The sequence below is a fragment of the Piliocolobus tephrosceles genome, chromosome 2, assembly GCF_002776525.5.
Source record: "Piliocolobus tephrosceles isolate RC106 chromosome 2, ASM277652v3, whole genome shotgun sequence".
Lineage (NCBI taxonomy): Eukaryota > Metazoa > Chordata > Mammalia > Primates > Cercopithecidae > Piliocolobus > Piliocolobus tephrosceles.
This window is the reverse complement of record NC_045435.1, coordinates 52,428,886-52,455,284: the sequence shown is the minus strand read 5'-3', so window position 1 is coordinate 52,455,284 and position 26,399 is coordinate 52,428,886. Positions and strand designations below refer to the sequence as shown.

The 26,399-nt window shown below is 48.1% G+C and overlaps 1 protein-coding gene across 1 annotated transcript; it reads right to left on the bottom strand.

Annotated features, from left to right (window-relative positions):
- Nucleotides 1-662: 662 nt before the first annotated feature.
- Nucleotides 663-25,554, bottom strand: SSUH2 (ssu-2 homolog). The gene is made up of 12 exons (XM_023218393.2): nt 25,493-25,554; nt 15,846-15,944; nt 15,379-15,460; nt 14,960-15,089; nt 13,352-13,412; nt 12,125-12,249; nt 10,999-11,061; nt 8,908-8,993; nt 7,468-7,560; nt 6,784-6,889; nt 4,811-4,918; nt 663-1,277 (listed from the first exon to the last, which is right to left on the bottom strand). The coding sequence occupies exons 1-12, from the start codon at nt 25,518-25,520 to the stop codon at nt 1,131-1,133; spliced, it is 1,128 nt and encodes a 375-aa protein (XP_023074161.1). The 5' UTR covers nt 25,521-25,554; the 3' UTR covers nt 663-1,130.
- Between the last annotated feature and the right edge of the window lie 845 nt (nt 25,555-26,399).

Below are 26,399 nucleotides of genomic sequence, written 5' to 3'. Positions count from 1 at the left end.
GAGGTTCTCTGGTTACCCACAATCAGATACACAGCTGCCTGCCTAGCCCAGGACCACCTCTCCAAAGCTGATTCGGCATTAGGACTGCAGGGCATCCCCTCCAGCGCCACCCCCCATCCAGCCTTACACCACCAGGTGGGAGCTGCTGCCTGTGATGGGTGCACAGAGCATCAAGTTCATATCTTACTCAGTGGGCAGGCTCTAAGGTCAGCCTGTGATGTTAAAAACTGTATCTATTCGAAAACACTCTCCAAATTCCTTGTATAGACACCACACTAGAGATTGGCATGCAGACTCTTGGTCCATCCAACACAGCTGGTTTGTTCTCCAGCTGTGAAACAGATCTCTATTTCTTCAATTGGGATGTACATGAGGGGCACACACTCTCAGAGCTGCCATCTTGTGAGGAAGCTCTTGCTGCATGCAGAGGCCACGTATATGTGCTCCACCTGACAGCTTCCCTACTTGGGTCCCAACCACCAGCCACCATCAACCACCAAATATCTGAGTGAACCAGCTTTCAGATGATTTCAGACCCCACCCTTGCGCAGCCCCGGGCTTTGAATCTTCCAGGTGAGGCCCCAGATATAACAGAGCAGAGACAAATCATCCCCACTGTGGCTGTGTCTGAATTCCTGATCCACAGAATGGTCAGTAACATATTGCACTTTAAAACTAAGTGCACTATGTATTGTGCATTAGCACCAGATAATTTGTGTGTATCCTTAAACATTTCAGTAACATTCAGATCGTCAAGAGGCTCCCACTAGAAGAAGCACACCAGAACCAAGACCGACAAGGGGAACAGCAAAATCAACTCACACACCTTATCAGGGCATTAACTTGGAGACCAGAGGCAAAGACCTTGCCATTTAAATTATTTCTCTCATTTGTTCTACAGGAATATGTGTAGCTCAATTCTTGTAGGTTAAGTATATGAGTGATGGATTCCACCACAGGAGCTGCATAAGGAGTTGGAGCTTGATAGATGATAAGCTGGTTTTTCTGGAAGGACATGCCAGGGTTTGTATGTGATTGTCCAATGCAGTTAACAGTGAACACACTCAGAGAGCATCGTTCATCCTCCTTGGCAAATATGAATGGCAGGCTCTGGGGACAGCTGTGCTACGTCACACGATGGTACAACCACAGCAATACCGCTCAGGATAGTCCACCGTATACACCTGGTGGTCAGTGCCATAGATGTAGTAGACATAAGTCTTTCCTTGGTACCAGTAATGAACTTCTGTGAGGGGGATCAACTCAATTGTCTGGCGCTAAGGAAACAAATAGCCAAGGAAAATGTCAGTGTTCTATTCAAGTCACTCACCTGCTCAAGAACTTTCAGTAGCTCCCTACTGTCTGTGGTATGAAGATCCTGCTCTGGAGTTGGCATTTGATATGGTTTGGCTCTGTGTCCCCACCCAAATCTCACCTTGAGTTATAATAATCTTCATGTGTCATGGGAAGACCCAGTGGGAGGTAACTGAATCATGGGGGTGGGTTTTTCCCATACCATTCTCATGATAGTGAATAAGTCTCATGAGATCTGATGGTTTTATAAAAGGCAGTTCTCCTGCACATGCTCTCTTCTTGCCTTGCCTGCTGCCATGTAAGATGTGCCTTTGCCCTTCCTCCACCTCCCGCCATGATTGTGAGGGCTCCCCAGCCATGTGGAACTGAGTCCACTAAACCTCTTTCCTGTACAAATTACCCAGTCTCAGGTATGTCTTTATTAGTAGCATGAGAACAGACTAACACAGCATTCTACAATCTGCTACAATATGCCTTCAATCTGCCTTTCTAGATGCATCTCCTACCGTGCTCCTTCACGCGCCCTAAGCTCTGGCCAAAACTAACTTCTCATCTTTAGCTACCATTTGATTCTAGGTTTCACCAAGTGGGGACAGGCATCCCCAGGGGAGTTCCAGGGTGTATGGAAAGTCACCAGCCAAGTAGGACAACTTCCAGAAACATTAATTTTTAGATGGAGTGCTGGGGGACAGTGGAGGAAAAAGTCAGTTTAAACATGTGTATATTAAAACAACCATAGAGGTATTAGGAAGTGGTTTATAACATTTGAATCAAATTTTAAGATAAAACATTGACCCCGAAGACATTTGAAAGTTTAATGGGCTGTGCCAGGCTATTTTCAGGATGGAGACCTCATTCCCTCCCACAGGGTGGTGCTAAGTCGCTCATTCTCTGGCCCCTTCTCTGAGAAGTTACTCAATAACTTTTTGCAATGATGAGGCCCTAAACAGAAACAGCAGTCTAATGTTGGGAGCAAATATTAGGCTCCGATCTGCACTGGCTTCTGGTGTTGTTTTGTTATTGGCAACTACACTACATAGTTGAGGTAGGAATGTTGCTCCTAATCATTTAAGCCAAGCTTTCTTGTGGACTTACTGTGGGTCAAGCTCTGTGCAAAAAGCCCTAAGTTCTTCTGCACAAGCTGCTCTCCTGTCCCAGACTCAGATTTGGGGACCCACACCCAGGGAGAGGTGGCATGATTGGGCTGGGGTCAGGCCCTCTTTACTTGCAGGGAATTCTTCCTGTTGAGAAAAGAGCTCCAAGTCCCCTTGCTGTAGTTGATGGCTTGAAGACCCTAGGGAAGAGGCAAACCAGGCCTGGTGGGGGCCTGAGGCTGAAGCCATCTGGCTGTTTCGACTTCTCTCTCCATCCCTAGAAAAACTGCCCTGGCTATCCCTAGAGATCTGGGCAGTGGGGGTGTATTTTGAGAGGCAGGCCCCCGTTCTGTCATAAGAGAGGCCAAGGGCAGCACGACATTGCAGAAGGAAGAGGGGAATCAGAATCAGGGCACGAAATTTCCACACAGCTTTCCGTGTGATTTTGTGCTCCAGTTCTCTAGGCCTCAGTTTCTTCATCTGTGAAATGGGAATAAAAACTCTTATTTCACAGAGTTGTTGAGACAACTGAATAAGACCCTGGCGACTGAGTTTTCTTCATATGCCAGAAACTGGAATCCAAATGACAATTTTGGAAATAAAAGGTGGAAGATGCCTCTTGAAATTTCAGTGCAAAGGACCCCAAATAGGGACTAAAGGGCACAAGGAGATGGGAGTCAGTGTCAGTGCTCAGAAGGCCTGGACACTGGAGTCAAGACTACTCTTGTTCCCAGAATTTTCTATTAAGATCCAATGGTGAGCATGGCAATACCACCACTGCCCCGCCCCAACCTCTGCAACCCCCTTGCCTCCATCTGCTTCTAGCTCAAAAAGTCTCCAAGTTTGAGGCCACAAATTGCTCAAGACATCAATTGCCATCAAGTGGTCATCACGTAACTGGCTGTTTATCTGTCTGTGCAGCTCAGTCCCCGCAATAAGCAGATTCCAGGTCTCAGAGTCACGGCCATGGCCAGGAGATGTAATTTAGCCACCTATGCCCTCATGGTTGGATTTCTGTTCTAACTTCTCCATCTTGAATAAAATATTTGCATGAATCTTTGTCTACAGCTCTAGGACCAAAGGCAAAATCAGAAAAAAGATTCAGAAAAGTGACCTCCACTCCCATTATACTCCTTTTTAAAGAAAACTATGTATTTGCCCCCTGGTTTGCCCTTCCTGGCTCCAGGATTTGTTTACAATGGCTTGTATTGGCAGAGGCAGGGCCTCAGGAGACCTGAGTTCTAGTCCTGGACCTGCCACCAACATACTGTGTGACTTGGGACAGGTAACTTCCCCTCCTTGGGCCTCAGTTTCCCCAACTATCAAAATATTGAAAAACTAGAAAGTTTCATCTAAAAATCTGGACTTCAAACAGTCTGGAAACACTGGGTCTTGTGCCTACAGAAAGCTGAGCATTGACCGGCCCCTTTGAATAAGGCTCTGTCACTGCCTCCTTACTGCCTGGCCCTGGTAGGCATGTAAGTTTGCAGTGTCTGAATTGCTTGATTTCTCAGTCCCCTTCCAGCTCCAAGATGGTCCATATTCATTTAGATAAAATGCATCTTCTCTGTCCTACAAATCAGGGAGATGTGCAGAGACAGAGAGAGAAGGGGAAATGCTCATTGCAAAGGGACATTTTGAGCACCAGGTACCAAACACATTAAGATGGTTTTGCTGCAAAACCCTCTGATGTGCTTTACTGTCTTTTTTCACAGGTGAAGAGAGTGGCTTTGAAGGAGGGGAGAAGTGGCTGGCCCAGGGTCATGCTGGGATGCAGGAAATGCAGGATCTCGGCCCAGTCTGCAAGGCTCCTGTCCTGGCTGCTGAGGCCCACTTCATGCAGCTCCAGCAAAAGCATGTTACCAGGCCAAACTCCCACCTTAGGGCCCCCTGGCAGGCTGCAGCAACAGTATAAGGGGCCGCTCAGGGCTGCTCCTGGGGATGTAGCAGCCACCACCGCCACCTTGTGGCTGTCAGGATATAGCGGCCAAAACCCCAGAAGCTGGGAGAAGACAGGCTCGGGTTTGGGAAGTGCCAGGGCCTCAGAGGCAAGCCAGGCCTGTGACCTTCAAACTCAAGCTTTTCCTTCCCCTATCTGAACACCAGGGAGTCAGAATCAAAATCTCATAACACCACATTCGTGCTTGAAACCCTGCAATCGCTTCCGGGAATAAAAATGCAAACTTCCCCCCTGGCCCAGGGTCCTTCCTGCCTCTGCGTCTTGCATGCCCTACTCTATGCCCTGGGGCCTTAGGTCAGGCCCTAGCCCTTCCCAGGCTCCTCCCCCCGGGACCTCCCTCACTTCCACATCCTTATCCTTCCACTCTGACATTCTCAGGAAAGAGGGCTCAGCAGCCCAGGAAGAGAAGTCAGAGCCAGATGGCCCCTCACCCCCGGCTCACCTGCTGCAGGACGCGGGCACGGGAGGCCAAGGCAGCGCTGTGCTCTGCAATGCCCCTCTGGGAGGCCAGCGAGATGTCCCGCAGGGGGAAGTCCACGATGGGGTACACCTGGGGGAGAGAGCGAGATGCGGACCACCTGGCTGCCGCACCTGGAGCTTTGGAAGTCAATGGGGCTGGCCAGAGCCAGAGCCAGAGAAGAGGGCCGAGAGAAGGCCCCATATGGTGGTCTCAGGAATTTCAAAAACAGGAAAACAGGGGCCTGCAGTCAGAGAGAGAACCCCATCACCTGCAGCCCACTCGATCCCCCAGCTGTGTGCCTCCTGTGTGCCGCGCATCGTGCTAGGTGTGGGGCAAGGCAGTGACCACAGCAGGTGTGGTCCCCATCAGTGTGGACTCGTGGGGTCTGTACATGTGTAGCAGAAAAGGAACTCAGATTCATTTCTCATTTAAACATTCAAACGGCCCACTAAGGGTCAGGCACTCTCTGTGAGCTGTGGATACAAAATGAACCACAAATAAGCCCAGGTGCTTGCACTCAACCTACAGAAAGTCCAGGCACTGGGGCATCTCCTCGGTCCCCAAAGCCCCCACATCCCCTTCTGCCAGGCTTGAAAGCCTTCCACATATTAAGGGCAAGCGTAGCCCTCCCCTGGGGCTCCCTGTTCTGCCCCTCATTGTGGAACTGTGGCCCCTCCCTCCACCCTCCTTCTAAGTGTCCACCTGGGCCCAGTGCTGCTGTGGACGCTGAGGGTGAGACAGCAGTCAGAGCTCAGCACCAGGCAGGGTCAGCTCACAGAGCTGCCAGCAGCCAGTGACGCCTAGGGATGGGCCCCAGTCTGAGCTGAGCACAGGGGGGAGGCCTCTAACTCAAATGGAAGAGCGGGGTACAGGGCTTCTGGTGGGGGGACGCCTGAGGTGAGCCTTTAAAAAGCCAAATTACTGGAGCAAAGAAAGGGGCTGCCACCCCTCCCTATAGTTTGAGGACCCCACTCAGAAGTCTCATTGAAGCCAATCTCTCTGCCAAGGCCAACGGCAAGAGTGAGAAAACCTTTTCTGCTAAGAACCAAATAGTAAATATTTCAGGCTTTCGGACCCTGCAGTCTGTCATTACCCAGCCCTGCCCCACCATCAGGAAAGCGGCCATAGACAACCTGTCAACAAATGGGTGGGACTGTGTTCTAATAAAGCTTTATTGACAAAAGCAGGCAGTGGGCTGGGTATACCAACCCCTGGCCCACAGGACCCTCTCCTCTAGCTGAAGGCACCTCTCACTTCTGAGCTCCTAGCTCTGCCCTGCTCACTGCCCTCTGCCATTCCTCAAGGCCTCTGCCCCACTGTCCCCTCGCTCCCACACCACAAGGTCCACTCCCCAACTGCCCTGCGTCCAGGTCTGTGCCCAAGGTCACTTCCACAGAGAGGTCTTTTCCACCTCCAGCTGGAACGACACTGCCACCCCTCCCTGCCCCTTACCCTGCCTGAGTGTTTCTCAGTGCCCCTTCACCATCTGACATTGCTGTAAAAGTGTCCATCATAGTCCCCTCACCAGACTGTAAGCTCCATGAGGGCAGGGTCCTTGTTTTATTTGCCGTGGTCTACCCAGGGTCTAGAATAGTGCCTAATATAGGAGAAGGGTCTCAAGGTTTGTGGAAGGAAGCAGAGGATGAAAGAGGAAGGAAAAGAGTGGGGAAGAAGGGAGGAGGGAGGGAAAGAGAGAAAGAGGGTAGGAGGAATGAAGAATGGCAGATGGTGGGGGAAGGGGAGGTGGGAAGGACAGAGGGTTGAGTATGTAAAAGTCAAAAGAAAACTGACAGCCCCCAGGCTCCCCATAGCCTCATCCATGTCTGGGGAGCTCTACTCTTACCCAACCTGTCCTTCCAGGGAATGCAGACTGCACACACAGCCAGCAGCTCCAGGCCCATGAGAGCGGAGGAGGAACCCAGCTTCCTCTGTTCCCATCCACAATGCCCTCTTACCACCGAGTTTTCATCCTTAAAGAGGTTTTCTCCTTTGGCTTTAGCAAGGAGCTCCCTGGGGCAGTTGAGTCGATGTTCAGACACAAACTCAAACAGGCTGTTCTTCCTGGAGGGAAGGAGGATGAGGGATGAAAGCACACAGTGGCAGGTTAAGAGCACGGCCTTTGCAATCAGACAGACCTGGGGTTGAGGGCTTGAACTGCTACTGGAGGGACCTTGCAAGAGTTCTGTAGCCTCTCTGAGCCTCAGTCTCCTCATCTGTAAAATGAAGCTAGTAAGGATAGTGACAGTTCAGCTCCATTACCTCATTTCATCTTTGCCTGCAAAGCACTTAGCAAGGTGCCTGATACAGGAGAAACCTTAATGCGTGGAAGCCCTGGCTGACTTAGGGAGATAGCAGGATGCTACGGCTCTCTTCCGACAGGAAGGTCTCAGTTGTCGAGTGGCTGCCGCACTAGAAAGTGGTGATGGCAGAATTTGAACTCAGGTCTGTCTGTTCTAAAGCCAGTCGGCATCCCACAACCCCACACTTCCTCTTTCCAGGGAATTCTCCCCCTTCTAAGTCCTGGCAGGTTCTTGTACTGTGAAAGCCCCAACCAAGCAGAGTTTCTCTGCAGAAACCAGTCCAGGGTTAAGTCCCCCAGCCACCCCCACGTGCCACAGCATTGAGACACTGCCACATACCACATGATGACAAGCTGGATAAAGTGCAACAGCTTCTTCTCCCCCTTGCAGGTGGCGCAGGTCTTGTTCCCTCTCCCTGAGCAGGTGCTGCATCTGAGAAGGGCACAGAGTTGGTACCCCCAGATCAGCTGCAGGTCCTGGTGGCTTCCAGAGGCTCCCACCTGCACATCCTTCCTCCTGAAGGTAGACTGTGGTGAGCTTGCATTTGTATCTGCCCACCACCTAGTCCTCCTTCTGCTGGCAGTACCCCAATATCCCTGTGGGGACCACCCTTCCCCCACCCAGCTCACATGGCTCTAGGGCCTACCCAACCCCTTCTGTGACCAGCTTGGGACCTGGGACTGGTCAATGATCTTATTCCATGTCCCTGGTCTCAGTGGCTGATACAAAGATGAGTACATGACCCAGGCGAGTGCAATGAGATCTGCCCCAGGATGTTTGTCAGGACTATCAGGGAAGGGACATCTTTTCTCCTGGCTTGGAGCTACTAGTGGTCTCTTCTGCCACTACAAGGAACCCCCTGCCTGAGAATGAAACCCACACAAACGAAAGCAGAGTGAGAGGTGAAGATAGATTCCTGGTGGCGTTGTTTAAGCACCTGGATCCAGCTGGGCCTGAAGCCATCCCTGAAATATACCCCTGGTCTTCATTCTTACCTAGGCCTGTAAATTTACTTTTTTGCCAAAGCCAATTTGAATTGGATTCTTTTCACTTGCAAATGAAAGAAAAATAAGCATCTTTTTCCCAGTCAAAGACCGTCTCTACCAACCACAGTGGAAGGTGCACCAAAGCTTCTCCAACTGGCTTGTCAGAAGGATGGCCTGGGCTTTGGTGAGGCAAACGTATTAACCAACCCAACCTTGAGTATTTTCACTCCTCATGGTTTCCTGTTTCCCTTAAAAATTTATAAATACATTAAAGGATAGGATTTACAAAATGCAATGGCCCAGTGTTTGCAAAGCTGTGAGCAGTGATGAAGCTTTGTTGATTGTTTAGTCAATCAACCAACTTTCCTTGACTCCTCCTTCATTCAGACCCCAAAATGAGTTATAAATAGGGGCTTGCCCAGGACCTGATCCTCAGAGAGTTAAAAATCTGGCCTTTCAGGTGGTTTTTGATATTCACTTCCCCACCCATTGGCGGGAGAGGTCTCCTTTCCTGGTAACCCCATCCCTGTCTTTCCTCCCTGAAGTGCCTCTTTCTTCTCATCCTTTCCACACATATATTGCGTGACAAGTTCCGGCCTTGTCCAGAAATGCCAGGCCTTGAGAAAAGCTCACCTACTCTTCAAATAACCACAGAGCACCTACTATGTGCAAAGCTCTGGGGACACAGCAGTGATGAGACAGACGGGTGCCTATTTGTCTTTCAGATGGGCAGGCAATGAAAAGCCAGAAAACCAGAAAGCACGAGCACTGTGGTGCTGGGAGACACTCCTACCTCCGCCTGCCAGACCCGGCGCAGAGCTGACACCTCCGGGACTGCTTGGCTTTGCGCTTGGCTCCGCAGCAGGACGGGCACCGTACCTGCAGACACACCACTGCCTCAGCCCCACCGGCCTCCCAGGAAGCAGGGCCAAGGGCATCCCAAGACCTGGTTCAAATCCCAGCCTGGCGACCTTCCTCCCCCTGGGCCTCGGCCCCTTCATCTGCAAAATGATACAGGGTGAACATGAGGTATCTTTGGATTCTTCCAGTTGCAGCTTTCAGACTCCACTCCCTAAGATCCCTGTTTCTTCTGAGACATCAGCCTCTCCTGCCTCTTCTCTGATCCCCACAAGCCCCGAGCCCGGACCCCGACCAAGTGTTGGGAGGAAGCTGGGACAGAGGCACTGGTCAGGGGCCTGACACTAGAGACAGGGGGCTCCTTTTGAGAAATGGCCCCAGAAAAGGCCTAGGCTGTGCTCCCACAGTTGGCTCATGTGGGCTCCAGATACATTCCAGGGAAAGCCTGAGGGAGATGGGAGGGGAGGAAGGGACAGAGAAGACAACAGGGAGGGAGCCTGGGAAAGCCACTTGAGGTGGGTAGCAGGAGTGAGGACTTGGGAGGAGAGAGGAAGGCCAGGTGAAGGCCACTGCTGGGACCCACAGGCAGTGCAGGAATGAGCAGGGGATGCAAACCCAGCAGGCAAGGGGTGAAAGGGCTGGTGGAGAAGACAGTTCAGGGTAGCCAGTGTCAGAGCATGGCCAAAGCATGAGGCTCAAATCAGGACAGCATGTAACATGAAGAGTTTGGTTTTACCCCCGGGATGATTAATAGGCCTGAAGGTTTCTGAAAAGACAAGTAAAGCCATGACTAATGCCACTGAGGGGCCTGTGCTGGGTTAAATAGTGGCCCTTCCAAGTTCAAGTTTACTGGAATCCCAGAGTGGGACCTCATTTAGAGATAGTCTTTGCAAATGCATTTAGTTAAGATGAGGTCGTATGACCAGGTAGGACCTAAATCCAATGATGTGTTCTTATTAGAAGCCCATGTGAAGACAAAAAGCCATGCAGGGAGAAGGCTGGGTGACAAGGGAGGTGGGGACTGAAGTGGCACAGTCACAAGACAAGGAACACCAACGACAGCCCGCAGCTGCCAGAAGCCAGGGAATAAGAAGGGGATGGCTTCCCTCTCAGTGCCTCCAGAAGAACCAGCCCGGCCCAAACCTTGATTTTGGACTTCTGGCTTTCAGAACTTTGAGATAATAAGTGTCTGGTTTTTTTGTTTGTTTGTTTGTTTTGTTTGTTTGTTTGTTTGTTTTGGAGACAGTCTTGCTCTGTCACCCAGGCTGGAGTGCAGTGGCACAATCTCGGCTCACTGCAAGCGCCACCTCCTGGGTTCACACCATTCTCCTGCCTCAGCCTCCCGAGTAGCTGGGACTACAGGCGTCCACCACCATACTCAACTAATTTTTAATATATACTTTTTTGTAGAGATGGGGTTTCACTGTGTTAGCCAGCAAGGTCTCGATCTCCTGACATCGTGATCTGCTGGCCTTGGCCTCCCAAAGTGCTGGGATTACAGGCGTGAGCCACCATGCCCGGCTGTGTCTGTTGTTTTAAGCCTCCCATTGGTAGTCATGGCTTATAGCAGCCAAAGGAAACTAACTCAAGTGTCCTGTCTACTTTGTCTCTCCAAGCCTTCCAAACTTCACCTGCTCAGCACCCACCACCCTGTTCGACAAGTGGAGTCGCTTGTTGGTTTCCCTGGATGACAGGGACTCCCTAATAAGAAGAACCCCAGGCCTTGGTCCTCTTACAGGACCTAGAGGCCAGAGTCAAGCAGGTATTCATTGTATGTTGGTAGATGGATAAGAAAAGAAGAGAAAAATTAAAATCAAACTGTCAAAGTGAAAGTGTCATTAGAGACCACCCAATCCCACTTTTTCATTTTATAGATGGGAAAATGGAGGCTCAGAAAGGGAGGATGACTTGCCTGAGATGACACAGTTGCTGCAGGGAGCCCCAGGCCACCAGCCCAGCCCTCTGTCCCCAGGATCCCCTGCCACCACACCCTCACTGACTCACCAATGGTTCACAGATGACTCACCGTGCCTGCCCCATGGCAGCCGCTGCACTTGTACCGCCCACGCCCGTGGCATTTGTGGCATTCCTGAAAGTGCAATGCTCTCCTGGGATCTAGTTTCCCAAGGGCCACTTCTCCCACACCCATGACATCACCATCTAAACCGGAGGTACAGCGGCTCAGGACCAGGATAGGAGGATGGCGCAGGAAAGAAATGGCCCTTCTCATTTGACTACAATTCCAGAAGACTTGACTGCATCAAGAGATCCTGTCACCATTTCCTCTGAGCCCCAGCCCAATCTGGATGCCAACAAGGGGAGACGTGTCTGGGAGCCCCACATCCTAACTCACACTCTACAGTTTCCTACCGGGCTGAACCACAAAGGCTGATGGCATTTGCCCATAAGGTAGCTAATGTGGTCTTTGGGAACAGAAGTCATTGAAAAATGGACAGGATTTTTGTGAAAGGCAAAGAGCTAGCTAATAGTATTTAATCACTAATTTAAAATAGCCTTGCCACCCTTGAGAAAGGATTAGAACACTTTCTTGACCTCTCAAAATCCTCTTTGTCTTAGAACTCTATAAAAACTTATAGAGCAACATTACACCCTTAAATCCAGTCCAAAAGTGTAAAACAGGCAGCAATCAGAAGAGAACACAATATGAGCTATCTCATTCACGTTTTTGTAATCCACTAGGCTTCTCTCCCTTCACGCCATGATTATATGTCCATAAAGCAGGATAGAAGTCAGATTCTGTTTCCTGACTCTCATGGAAAATCCCAGCAAAGTTTTAAGTTTTTATTTTATATATATTTCATTCAGCACTCCAGCTGCTTAAGCTAAAATAAATTTTTAAAAAAATGAAAACCACACTCAACCAATCCAGGAATATCACTGCTCACTAAAGCTGGTGACAATTTGTAAATCGGATGATCTGTTTGCTACCTGAACACTCCCAGATTTGCTTGGAATTTTATCTGAGACTACATTCCATACACCAGGTTTTATTAAATTATGTTTATTTATAACCAAGAAATGAAGCACCGGCCTGAATTTTGGGTTTCCCTTCCAAGGATGAGTTTGAGGAAACATGCAGTGCCTGGAAAGCCTCTCAGGGAGAAGGGCAAGTACTCCAGTAATCTTGTTACCTTGACCAGTGATGAGTGAGGGACCTGGAACTTCCTGATGTCTTCCTGAAACATCGGGGGAACCTGAACCTTGATGTCCCAGAGCCTGGGGGAGGCGCCTCTTTGCGGCCCATCCACAGAGTGGTCTGATGCAGAAAGGGGTCATTGTAAGAATGACAAAGGGCAGCAGGGATAAACTTTCATTTATCCAGCAAACAGCAGAGAGCCTTCACTTGGTACCAGACATGAGTCTAGATCGGGGCTACAGGGATGGGTAGTCAAAGCCCCCCTTGGAGGCAGTGATTAAGCAACCAAGATTTAGAGAGAGACAGATCTGGGTTTGACTCCTGGCTCTTTTATGTCCCAGCTGCTTGACTTTAAAGAAGTTTCTTACCCTCTCTGAGCTTCCATTCTCTCATCTCTAAAATGGGGATCATTATGGCACCTACCATACAAGATGGTAGTGAAAATTAAATGGAAGAATGTGCATAAAATTCTTAGCACCAGGGCTGGCACATACTGAGGGGCTGATAAACAGGAACTGTCATCATTATCGTCACCATCCCCTTCACCATCCCATCCTCTTCCTCTTGCTCTGTTCAAGGAGACAGGCAGCACCATCACAATAAGATGTGATAGGATATGATACATGCTTTGGACAAGAGTTTCACAAAGGGCTCTGAAAACTCAGAAGACTGGTCCATTCTGCTGGGAGGGGAGCAGCAGGAGGAGAAATCCTGAAAAGCTTCTTAAAAGAAGTGACACATGAGCTGAGTCTTGAAGAATGGACTGGTAGAGAAAACAGGTAGGACATAGGTCTTCCCAAACAGAGAAACTTAGGCTTCCGGTGGGGGCTCAGCAGAAGGTGGATGGCAAGGGGAATGGGGAGCACAGGGGCTTAGAGGCTTAGGAGGAATTAGGGGTGGCATGAGGGGGTAGGGGAATGTTTAAACACACATGCTGCTTTACAACCTGGCCCCATGTGGCAGCACCAGACTATAGCAAAAGCAAACGCTTGGCTTTTTCAGGACCTCCTGCCTCCTGGGCAGGAAGCGTTTACTAAGATCAGCACTGGAAAGTCTCTGAGATGAAAGTTCACCCTCTCATTTTGCAGGGAATAAGGAAGCCAAGGCTCCAAGCAGGAGACCATCTTATTTAAGATGACTGCCTGAGCCAAGTCCTGATATTTTCCACCAGCACCCTGACTTATTTGCCCCCAATTAAACTAATTTCAGACAATTCACTTACTAGTAAAGGGTTGAAATGTCCACTCACTTATCCTGGATTCACTAAAGGTCTCTAGTCGATACTAAAAGGAAAAAAAACAGCATGTTCACATTCGTGCCCCTTATGAAGGCAGAGCATTATGCAAAAAGAGGAAGCTCTTCCCCTGCCAGGGCTCAGTGGGGAAACTGAGAGATCCACGCACAACACCCTCGGCTGCTGGAACTGGCTGACAACAACGATTTCTGTTCCACATGCCCCCAGATGTCTGCCAGGAAGTCAGCCAGCCCCAGGAAATCTCCCCTAACAGGCTCAAACTGGAGCTAATTCAGTTCCCCATGAATTTATACAAAGATTCTATGAGACAAGCTTCAAAGTAGTTGCTGTCTTTGATAGCTGGAGGCCCCTGGAATCTATGGCTTTGGGATTTCCCTTGTGGAGGAATTTATCTGCCTGATATCAAAATCTTCCTTCTTGATCTTCATCCACAGAGTGACAGAATGGGAAGAGGTCTTGGACATCCCTTGCCCTCTCCTTTTACATGTGAGTAAATGAGGGCTCAGAGAGATCAGCTGATTTCCTCGAGGTCACACAGCCACACAATGGCCACTTCTTCCAGATTCCTGCTTTAACCACTGCCTGCAAGGCTCATCTGATTTCTGCGCAATTATGTGCTTCTCAGAGGATGGCTGGATCAGCAACACTAGAAAATGTGAACGTAAAAGCTGCCCCTCTGCTCTGTCAATAGAGGAGACAGAAGTGCCTGCCAGAGGTAGGACTGCCCTGCAGCAATGAATAAATAATTTCTTGGCACAGTCATGATTTGGGGGAGGCAGAGGGAGCTGAAGTCTAGTGGCGGGTAGATGAACCTTTCTCAGCCCATCCCTTGTAGAAGTATGGAGTGAGGACATAGGCTTTGAGGCTACCAAATCTGATTTTGAATCTCACCTCTCTCACTTCTAGCTGCATCTTCTTGGGCAAATCACTTTGCCTCTTTAAATTTCCAATTTCTCATCTGTAAACCAGTGACAGTGATGCTACTGTATAGGGCAGCCATGAGGATTTGACAAGGCGTGTGTGTAGCATGCACTCTATAATGCCTGGCATGTTCAAGCTTGCCAGTGGCGTTTGCTGACACCTGTCCTTTTTTCTTTTTTCTTTTTTTTTTGAGTTGGAATTTCATTCTTGTTGCCCAGGCTGGAGTGCAATGGCACCATCTCGGCTCACCGCAACCTCCGCCTTCCCGTTTCAAGCAATTCTCCTACCTCAGTCTTCTGAGTACCTGGAACTACAGGCATGCACCATCACGCCCAGCTAATTTTTGTATTTTTAGTAGAGATGGGTTTTCACCATGTTAGTCAGGCTGTTCTCAAACTCCTGACCTCAGGTGACCCACCTACCTCAGCCTCCCAAAGTGCTGGGATTACAGGTGTGAGCCACCGCACCTGGCCTGACGCTTGTTCTTTTTATTATTCCTCACAGCCACAGACAATTCAAGTTGCAGATGGGATTCAACATCACCATCGTTCACACTCACACACACTGCCCCCAGGACTCCTTTCCCCCGGCTACATCACACAAATGGCCCACCACTGTCCCAAAGTCCCCAGCCCACCAGCCCTGGCCTCTTACCCTGCAGAGGGTCTGCTGATTCAGCTCCCGGATGACGAGGTCTCCAGCCACTGTGCTGCTGTAGCAGCATTTAGAGTTCACGAAGCTGAGGAGGGCTTCCCGGGCCACCTCCTCCGTCATCACAGGGACTCTGCAGGGGACCAAACAGAGAGGCAGGGACTTCTGGGAAGGGCCCGTGGGCTCATGCAGGCCAGCCAGACTACTCAATGTGTAGGTGAGAAACTGAGGCCACAGTAGTGGTAAAATGTAAATCCCCAAGCCCCATCCCTGGAGGATCTAGTGCAGTAGGTCTGGGGTGCAGAGGGTCCCCTCCAGGGATCCTGATGCACTGCCAGGGCTGAGATCCTCAAGGAAGGCTCCTGTGCGGCAATAGTGACATAGGGAATGCACGCAGTCACACAGCACAATCTGAAACTCACCTGTGTTCCAGGAATGAGGACCAGGACCTTTGCTCCTGGGGCCTCCCCAGAGCCTCCAAAGGCGGGAAAAATGTCTGTCCTCCTGGAGAAGGGAAGAGTCAGGGACTGGACAGCCCAGGCCAAAGGAACAAATACTTGTGTGGTGGAAGAAGGAAAGACTGATTGAATGTGAGAAAGAATAGATGAAGAAAAAGTGATACATTTAATACATCTAATGCAAAAAGAATGGGGACTCCAAGACCAGCACCATCTAGGTCTTAGAGGGACCTGTCGTGGCCATGGACTGTTCATAGACAGAAAGCCTATGCCCTGTTGCTTCCTATTTCCACCTACCCTTGATGAGGGGCTTCCCAGGGTCCCCTAAGGGAAAGGGAAGCTATCTCAGCACCACCTTTTTCCAGAGACATCCCCCCAACCAGCATGAGCCCTAGGAAGAAGCCCAAAGAACCAAGCCCCCTTGGACTTACTGCCTGCTTGAAGAAGCCAGTCATAGCCAGGCAGTCTCTCCAGGAGCTCTGTGGGGGGTGCCAGAGGACTCTCAGCCTCAAAACTGAGGTCTACCACACCTGCAGAAAGACAAGCATTCCTGAGCCTTGGGCAGGGAGGGGAAGGCTGATGAGGGTTTCACAGGAAGCTGAAAAATGAGGGTGGGTGCATTATAAAAAGCCTCACAGTTTAAGCCAGACTCACTCTGGCATCCTTGGGACACAGAATACATCTGCAGGGCAGGTGGTGGTAGCAGCAGTAATAATAGCGATGAGAAACATCAAGAATGCCAGCTCCTATTTGTTGGGTACCTACTCTGTGAATATGCATTATTGCATTCATGAGTCTGTAATTCACTGTGGTGAATTACAGATGGCCATGTATTCTTTGATGCTTCCCTTCCATTGAACCTAGGAAGATATGTGATTGCCTCAACTAAGAGAATACGGTGGAAGCATTAAAAGACTGCAGCTTCTTCTGCCTCATGGAACATTTGTCTTGGAACCCTGAGCTTTAAGTCAGGCTATTGTGCTGGAGGAACCATGAGGAGACCCTAAGACTACATGGAAGGAAGTCCAGTTGAGTTCAGCCTTCCAGTCATCACCGCCAAACCAGCAAAGCCATCCTGGACTCCCCAAGCCATATCAGCCACCTGCTGAATGCCACTGGATGACCCTAATCAACACCATGTGGAGCAGCAGAATCTCCTGGCTGAGCCCTACCCCAATTCCTGACCCACAAAAACATGAGATATAATAACATTGTTGTTGTTTTAAGGCACTGAGATGGGGGGTTATTTGTTATGCAGCTTCCTCCAGTGGACAATCTTTGCTCTGGGATTCCAGGCAGACCTGACCAAGATTTTCTTGGAGCCACATGGAGTCTGAGACTACTCCTGCTTAGTCTCCTTCCTTCCCTCTCTCCCTTCATAGATGTCAGACTTGCATTGCAGTCTGAAGACATTCCCTCCTCTTTTCACAGGTATCTTCAAGAAACCCCTTGCACATCTAATGCCATCTTGGTGTCTGTTTCATGGTTGACCCAAACTGATACACTAATGCCTTCCCCATTTTACCAATGAGGAAACTGAGGCTTAGAAAGGTTGTGACTTGCCCAAGATCATACAACCAGCAAGTGGTGGGTGGAGCTGGATTCAAACCTAGACTTGTCTGACTCCAAAGTTCATGTTCTTTCCAAGTACAGACAGTCCCCAACTTAGGATGTTTGGACTTAATTGATTTTTCTGCTTTATGATGGTGCAAAAGCTATACGCATTCATTATAAACCAAACATCAAATTTTGAATTTGGGTCTTTTCCTAGGCTAGCAATAGACAATATGATACACTCTTGTGATGCCAGGCAGTGGCAGTGAACCACAGCTTCCACTTCACCGCTGCCTTGTGTATTAAATGCCTTCTTGACTCTTCTGACATTTTCAATTTATGATGGGTTTATTCGGACATAACCTCACTGTAGATTGAGTAGTATCTGTACTTTTCATGAGGCAAAACTACGAAAAAATCATTCACTATATATCTGTTTTCAAAACCTCATCCTAGCCTGTCAGGTGTGACATAGATACGTAGATAGGTGTGGCCCTGAGATGCCAAGGAGGAAAACATAATATAGAAACTGGCCCCTGAAGCACTGGATGGTTCATGAAACACCTTCCCACACCTGTTGCCTCATCCCACACTCCCAACTGGGGGTGTGGAAGGCAGCACTTCTGACCCCACTTGACATGAGGCACATGAGGCTGAGAGAGATTACTCCAGTAATCCTAGGTCACACAGCTGTGGAGTTAGAGCAGGACAGAGGTCCCAGAGGCCTCTGGACCAAGAATTCTAGTTCCAGCCCACTGGGCCACCCCTTAAAACTGTTCCTATAATCCCTCACACTAGGGGACAAGAATTCCTTGGCTCTGTCTAGCAGCCAAGTCAGTCACAGGAGTTGACTTCAAATGGTGCCTGTGAAATGGTCATGGAAGGGGACACTGTCTCAGTCACTGAAGCAAACTCAGGTCAGACTTCCAGCTGAACTGCCCCATCTCCTAGAGCCTTTTTTTTTTTTTTTTTTTTTTTTTTGGGTGGGAGGAACCTATTTAAAGCCTGTAGGTCTCTCCCTTCACAAAAGTAAAAATAATATGCCCTGTCCTTTCAAGTTTAATAAAAACAAAGACCAGACAATAGCAAGTTTTATTTTAAATGAGACCAACCTAGGCTGATCTGGAAGTGTAGCTGTCATCAGGTGAGGAAGAAGGAAATCTTGAAACACATGGCTGAGAATGATATAGGGAGTGAAGTGTCATTAAGACAAATGAACACTCCCTTTTGCCACCTTCCAAATTAGGAATGCCCCTGTCCTCTGAGAATAAGAACTATTATCTGCATCTCTAAGGTTTTTTCTCCTTGCAGAAAACGCACAAAGGAAAGTGGATAGAAGAAGTTTCATGATGTAGAGAGTGCCTTTCTAAGCAGGAAAACCCACCTTTGTAAGCAAATGGTTCTGCCAGGAAACAGGGGAGAGATCTGAGATAGATGTGGCTGGGATGCAAAGTGACATCATCCCAAAGCTTCAAACTGATGCCTGCCAATGTGCGTTGAAATCTCCAGTGTGACAGTTCATCTGGAATTACTATTAATATCTTGATTCTCAATATTGCTTTGCTTCTAATTAGTTTAGTAGCATTTGAAGCTATGTTAGCCACCAGGGACCCAAGGGTTAGCAACAATTATCTATAAAGAGCCATGTGGTAAATATTTTAGACTTTGCAGGCTGTACAATCTCTGTCTCAGTTACTCAAGCTGGCTGTTGTAGGTTGTTGTAGTGTGAAGCAGCCATAGTCAATACACAATTGAATAAGTGAGTGTGGCTTCGTTCCAAGAAAACTTTGTGAAAATAGGTGGTGGGTCCGATTCGGCTCTCTGAGTCATGTTTGACCCATCCCTGACTTAGACACTCACCTGTGTGTCTACTTGGACATTCTCCTGGGAATGGGCTTGAGGGGATCAGAAAGGTAGAAGCTGAAACCTGAGCCTTTCTGGGGCAAAGGCCCATGCATGTCCACTGTAGTTTCTGTCAGCTCCATTATCAGAATTAAAGATCAAGTTCAGGGCTGGACTGTAGCCCTGAAATGCATGGCCCAAGCAGTGGAGGAAGGAGGGGATGCCCTTAGGACGAATGAACACCCCGTCTCTACCGCCTCCCAAATTGAGGATATCCTTGTCCTCTGACAATAAGAAATACTATCTGCATCTCTAAGGTTTTTTCCTGCTGGTGGAAAATCTACAAGGAAGGTAAATAGAAAAAAGTTTCACAGATGTAGAGTGCCTTGTAATTAGGAAAACACATCTTTTTGAGCCAGTGGTCCTGCCACATTTTGACCGGAGTCAGAAACCCAGAGGCAGCATGGTTAGAAACATGGGTTCTGACATGTCACCTTGGGCCCAGGTTCTCCACATGATGTGACACCAGGTAAGCCACACATCCCTGTAGAACTCAATTCCCTCCTTGCAAAGCAGAGCAGATGATATTAATACCCAGGCAATGAGACAATGTGTGCATAATCCTTCGTCCTGTGCCTGGCCTACAACAAAATCCAGTCACTGCCTTGAACCAGAGGAGGGTGGGTCTTCCTCTTTCTTTGTGCTCATTTAAACCAGGAGACAACAGTGAAAATATCAAGCATAGAAAGACTGTCACAGCCCTGTCCCCTGGGGATGGCCCCCCACCCACCCAGAAGTCTCGGGTCTGCTGGGGCATCAATATTCCTCTTGACAAGAAGACAGGGAAATACCATGCAGCTGCAACGTCCTGCTGGAAACCGAACAAAAGGAGCAGGAAGAGGGGAAGAATGAGAGGTGGGAAACTCAGACTCCATTCCTCAACCAGGAGCCACCCTGACCTCTCAGGGCAGCTACAGTTCGTCAGAGCTAAATTAATCTCGCCATTCTGTTATGTACAAAAATAAAGGACTCCAGACTGAACTAAGGAGGATGTGTCATTTCCTGTACAGATCTTGACGGGCTCAACAGGGAATGTGGACGTCAAGGGGCATTGTGTGACACCCAGCATGGGGCACTCAGAAGGGGCTACCAGCCACATTGCTGTTCCCATGGTGTTGCAGCTGAGTTTCAGGCAGTTGTCCAGCTGGGCCACCCCGCCCTAACACATACATTGTGTCCCGTGGCTTCCAAAGGGACAATGTAGGCATGATCTCCTTTGTGCTTCATGATAACCAGTTTTCCCTATTTCAGAGAATGAAATGAGGCTCAAAGATGTGGTTTGGGGCAACTTGCTCACACACGCATGGCAGAGATAGAAATTGCACTTAGAGCTCAGATCCTGTCTCCAAGCCCTGTGACCCTTTTACTTAGCTGAACCCCCTTTGGCTCCATGCAAACAGCATCAACTGAATGCTGAGAAGACTTTGCAAAGAGAGTCGCCAAGGTAGTGTTTCAGCTCACCAGTCACAAGATATTTTTCTTTTGTATAGAAAGGAATTTTCCTTGTGGAGAAAGGCATTATTAATGGGTAACTCCTTTAATTTTCTCTTTTTAAAAATGTCATTCCTTTGACTTCAGATGAGAAAGAAAATCAATGTCCTTTGCCCCTAATTCCACATTAATCATCTTAAAAGCACTGAAGTGTGCCCAAAGGGCTTCCCATCACCATCTTACTTGAGTTTGTTTCATACATTGTCTCCTTTGACAGGTGCGAGGGCCCCTTTTGGACAGGAGTCCCTCTCTCGTATAAGAAAAGAATGGCATTCGACACTCAAACAAAGAGTGGGAATACAACAGGCACAGGTAAGTGTTAGGGGAACAACAAACCTACCACAGTGGGCATATTGTCGATATGCACAAATGCCTCATGATTTGAATTATACTTGAGATGATGCCAAAAAGATTCAGGTGGTCAAACTCAGACACACAAAGTAGAGTGATGGTTGACAGGGGCTGTGGGGAGAAGGGAATAAGGAATTATTTAATAGAGACAGAATTTCAGATTTACAAGGTGAAAGGAGTTCCAGAGAAGGATGCTGGTCATGGCTGCACAACACTGTGAATGAACAGTACTACTGAAATGTGCACTTAAAAATGGCTAAGCTGGTAAATTTTATTGTCATGTATATTTTATCACAAATAAAAACAACTTGAGAAAGAGAGAGGTGATCATAAGAGAAAGAAAAGAAAGAAGTTCTGTTTTGCCATAAAGAACAAACAAATAATTGGCCACACTAGTTAAAGGACTTTCTAGCAAGACCAGAAAACCTGATCACATCATCCCCTCACCTAACCCCTGCAGTGACTCACTGTTACCCACAGCTAAGTCCAAGCTCCTGAATTTGGCAGGTAATATCCCTACATTAGATGGCCTTTACCCCCAAGAAAGGAAGAAAGGATTCTCATCTGCCCTCATGCCAGGGAAAAGCCTCCTACGGGTGCAGACCAGGGTGAGAGAAGGTAAGGCAGCTAACTGTGGAAGGAGGCAACAGTAGGGAAGAAGAACAGAGAGAAAAAAGGAAGGAGAGAGACAAGGAGAGCAGAAAGAAAGAAGGAAGGAGAAAGGCAAGCCTGCTGGAGAGAGAAGCATGAGTACTTGGTTTGAGAGCCATTGAAAAAATATTTGGAGGAGCAAATGTTCACCATGTGGTGAGATCAGCATCAAGAGAAATGGGTGAAGAGTTTTGCTTTAAATTGGGAGAAGTTTTGCTTTAAATTGTGTAGGCCGCCCTGGGTTGCCAAGCAAGAATGCAGCAAATATTGCAATTTTTGTTTTCAATTATTTGAGATTGTTATTTGTCAATATTTTTCAATTATTTGGAATGTGAAATTAATGCTTCTTAGAAAGTGTTGTGATGCCAAGACAGGGCCACACAGGGGCTGGGCTTTCCAGAGGTGCCCTGTGGCTTCATGATACGGACATTTGTACTCACCCTCACAAACCCAGTGCCATTTCCCCATCCCTGGCTGGGGCTGGTCCTGCCTGTGGCACCCCTGGGCACCCCCTCCAGCCTGACTTAGCTTAGACCTCACCGTCTCCAAAGGTGTCTGAGTGCAGCTCCCTGTCCTGTGTCCCTTAGCACTCCATTCCACTTCTCCACTGTTGTTTTGCCAAATGGCTTTTTAAGAATCCTTTGTAAAACATCCGTCTGGGGTCTGTGTCCCCCACCAGACTTGGAGTACCCCAAAGGTAGATCAATGTTTTATTCATCCTCATTTTCCCAGCAATGAGCATGGCACAAAATACTTAACCCACTATGCAGTCTCTGGGGAGGAAAAATCACTCAATTTTTTAGGGCCTTGACTTCCTTTCCCTAAAAGTAGGGCTGAAGGGAGTAGGGTCACTGAGAGGAGCAAATGAGACAATGCATGAGAGGGGACTCTGGAAACTGATTCAGGAGAGCCCTGGGTATCCTGCCTAAGCTGTAACAATTTCATTAAAGCATTTTATTTCTTACTCCTCCCCAAAGTAGATGCTGTATCTTCCCATTAGGGGCTACCAGAGCCACTATCGCCCTCCAGAAGTATGCAGCCTGTGGGAAAGACCAGACGGGCCCCTAGAGGCCAGGGCTGACCTAGCCGGGAAGGCTGCATTCTCGTGGCATGCCTCCATCCAGGGCATGTGTGAAAAACACTGAGATCTTACATCAGTCGCCACTGCTAATGGCAGCTTGGTCCTTGCCAAGAAGTCCAGCACCCTTTCTGACTGAGATACACAGAGAGACTGAAAGCTAGTCTTGGTTCTGAAAGCTTGCCATCCCTAGTCGTGGAAGGCAGTGGCATTCTAATGAACAAGCTTTCTGGGAGCAGAGCTGGCCGGGATACCAGGGGAGAGTCCCAGCTCCTCAGCACTGAGTCAGGGGTGGTGATGGCAATGTGGCCTCAGATCAGGGCTCTCACTCATGAACTCAACCCTGCCCCCGTCCACAGGGACTCATGCCCAGGAGTAAAAAGGTGCAACCCATGTCTTATAGTCCTAGACCAGAAAAGCTGCCTCCTAGAATTACCAGGGGCTGCATTTATAGACCATCTTACTTGAAGAGGCTCTTGCTCACCATTTCTGGAAGAGTTTCAGTCTGCAACCAAAGAAATAAGTTCCATCACAAGAGATATGGTATACAGAATAAAGGAGGGGTTCTTTTCTCTTCTGCTCTGTGCTAGGATGCTACACTTAAAGAAAAGAGTGATTACATCTGGGACTGTTGAAGAAACAGGATCTGGTTAGGCTAGAAAAGAAAAGACTTACAGGGCTCTTATTTTAAATAGGGAGCAGACATTCTGAGTAGACTTGGGGCTGGAATCAAGACCAAAAAGTAGAAGCTCCAGGTAGAGAGATAGCGAATCACTGTAAGAAAGAACTTTGGACAGTCTTGGCTATAAAAATAGGACCAGCCCATCACTGGAAGTGTGCCAGCCAAAGTGGGAGATGCTGCCCTAGTCAGGGATGCTGTCACAGACAGTCAGCACCTGAGGGTGATGATCAAAGGCCTCTGAGGAGACCTGCATGTGGGTGCCACATCCCAGAATGTTCCTATCCATGCACTTTGGTCCCAAAACATATCACTGCAGGAAGGTTTCCTCCCTCTGAAGTCGCTCACATTATAGACCTGAACAGTGAGGGGACAACACTTTAGTGCCTGCAAAGTTAACTCGATTGGACAAAATGGGCAATCACCTCTCCCCTAAACCGGTACATTTAAATTACGTAAGGCCTGTAGTGGGCTCCCTTTCTGACACTTTGGGGGTAAAAAAAAGTCTACCTAGTTTCTGATTTCATTAACTTTTTCTAAAAGCTTCCCTGGGTGCCCCCATACCTTGCAGTGTACCCCAAGTGCTCACCTGAGTTCCATCACATCTGAGACCAGCACTCAGCATGACCCTATGAAAGACTCAGGGTTGCTAGACTTGTAATGGGGCCAAAGATTTCACCTTTCTCTCACCTTGCTCACCAAAAGGCATGAGGTCAAAACAGGAACTTCACAGGAGATAGTATTTCCCATTAATAGCCGTTTACTTTTAAAGTTCTGGGGACCTGATCGTTTCCTAGAGTCAATATTGACTCCATGTCTACTCTGGGCTGGTGATATATTAGGCACTCACTTTGTGGCCAATGACTCTTTGATCAATCTTGCAAGATGACACCATCCCTTTAAAAAAATTATGGGAAATGAAGTTCAGAGAGGTTAAGTGACTTGAGCAAAGTCACCCAGAAACTAGAAGGCAGAGCATAGGTTTGAGTCCATATCTGACCTAGTCCATTGCTACTATGAGAAACTCTAATCATAAATGGAAAGACTGCTAATAAACAGTGTTTTGAAGAAAAAAGATTGCATTAGAATATTATTTGAAGCTTATTAGAATAAGAGTATGGATATACAATTTCCAATATATTAGAAGTCAGATTAAGTCCTCCTCCAATACATGCTAAAATATCTCCAGGCAGTCTTCCACTTCAATATGAAAAAAGATTCCAACAAAACTTAAATTGAGCTCTCTAAGTTTAGTATAGGTTAATTTCATATTCTACTTCAGGTCTAAAACTTCAAGCTTTAAGATACCAACATTAAAGACAAGAAAGAGTATTATGCCTGCAAAGAAGCTCTGATGTCATCAAGTCTGGTGACTATGAAGGTGTGTTAGTGTCATGGGTCTCTCTGGATTCAAACAAAAGCTATAGACCTCTCTCTACATTCCCCACAAAGCATGTTCAGAAAACACTTTGCCCACACCCTCGTGGTCCTCAGATTGAGACCTCCTAAACCAATCTCGTTTTATAGATGAGAAAATTGCAGCTCAGAGAGGTTAAGTGATTTGCCCAAGATCACACAGCCAATTCAGAGCAGAGTCAGGACTTGACCCTGGCCTCCCACTTCTCAGTCTCCTGCTCTTCCCCCCGCCCTCCCAACACCATCCCACTGCACTGCCTGTTTCAAATTCGGAATCAAAAATTCCTTTTTTAAAACATAGCACGTTTCTTCCTGAAATATCACTTCCTTCTTCATGTTTTAAATAGCCCTGAGAATCCATTGTATTTCTGTCCTGGTAGTGACAGGATGGGGTCACCTGGGCTATGTTTCATGAGCGATAATGAACGAGCCAGTTCTTTGCCAGAGAAAGATCATGAGTGAAGACTTTTCCCAACCTTTCTGTAGAGTTAACCTCATCTAAGAACTGAATCCAATTGTGACTGAAATAAGAATCCTGAAAATCTCACTTACATTTGGCTGGGAGCAGGAGATACTGTCAACTAGAGGAAAAAAAAGGAAAAAGAATATACGGTTTGCACAGTGTCACTGTGATAGAGAGAAAAGTTCTCAACTTTGTCTTTCACCTTCCTTCTCCATTGTCCAAAGGCACATAACAGAAGAAGAGATTGCAAGCTACAGGTAGGTTTTACATATGAGAAGAAGGAAGAAAGGGGTGCTCTCGGCAACCCAGATGCAGAACCAGGACTGCATTTAGGGCAGATGGAAGAGTTCACACAGTGCTAGCTACAGAGCTTATTAGAAAAAACTATAGATACACAGCTTCCAACATATTAGAGGTCAGATTAGGTCCTCCTCAAATGCAGGCTAAAATATCTCCACACAGTCTTCCCTGCCATCTTCAAGGCTCTACTTACTGTCATCTTCACTCAGATCCCTGTCCATGGTCCAGACGTCCTGCCAAAGAGATGTCTGCCCTTCTAGTGTGCTTGGACCGATGTGCTCTGATGGACCACCCTCAGGCCCCTCCCAGAACAGCAGGCCCATTGTTACCAGTTTGAATACAACAAAAGGAAACATCTATACCATTCATCATAGCAGCTGCTCGGCACCCAATCCACCGGGTTCTGGGAGCTCCTCTTCCACAAGAGCCTTCTACTGGCCAAGCTCTTGTGGATGCTTCTAGTTACTCATGTCCTCACTGCACGCCTTTGAGAGGGGCACTGGTATCATGCCCATTTTTCTGAGCAAGATGATAGATTCACACCCTCATCAGTCTGACTCTCCAGTCAGAGTACCTGACCACTGAGCTACATCGCCCAGCTGTAGGAGGCAGAGTCCTAAGTAGGAGGCAGAGTCCTAAGTATTGTAGGGAGCATGCAGAAAAAAGGTCATAACCACAAGGAGAGTACCTCCCCAAGGGGGATATTATATACAGATACTCAGGCTGGGCAGGGCCTCTGAGGTCTTGAGCAGCACCAGCCTCATCTCCCAGGGGAAGAAACAAAGCTGGGATTGTGAGGCCACACTGCAAAGCCACACGGCACCTCATGGGCAGAGCTGGCTCCCAACCCGGCCACGTGGGCCACTACTGTTCACCGCACCAGCCTTGTCCACTGTGAAACATCTTTGGATTTGTAAAAGATCTTTTCCTAAACCTTTTCTATTGGAGTTTGACACCCCTTCAACCTCAGCACTTAGAAGATCATCCTCCTCTGCATGAGTCTAAACACAGAACTTATGAGCTGGTCCCTGAGGCTCTATGGGTCCCACTCCTTCCACTACATTCTTGGTAATCACTCCTCTGCAGCTGAACCTGGGGTT

What these genes read in the sequence shown, in the direction of transcription:
- SSUH2 (XM_023218393.2), bottom strand. Translation starts at nt 25,520, where the DNA reads ATGGACAGGGATCTGAGTGAAGATGACA. An exon ending in CTGGCTTCTTCAAGCAGGCA is followed by an intron (nt 15,461 to 15,845) that starts GTAAGTCCAAGG and finishes TCCCTTCTCCAG; the next exon opens with GAGGACAGACATTTTTCCCG. An exon ending in ATCCAGCTTGTCATCATGTG is followed by an intron (nt 6,890 to 7,467) that starts GTATGTGGCAGT and finishes CCTTCCCTCCAG; the next exon opens with GAAGAACAGCCTGTTTGAGT.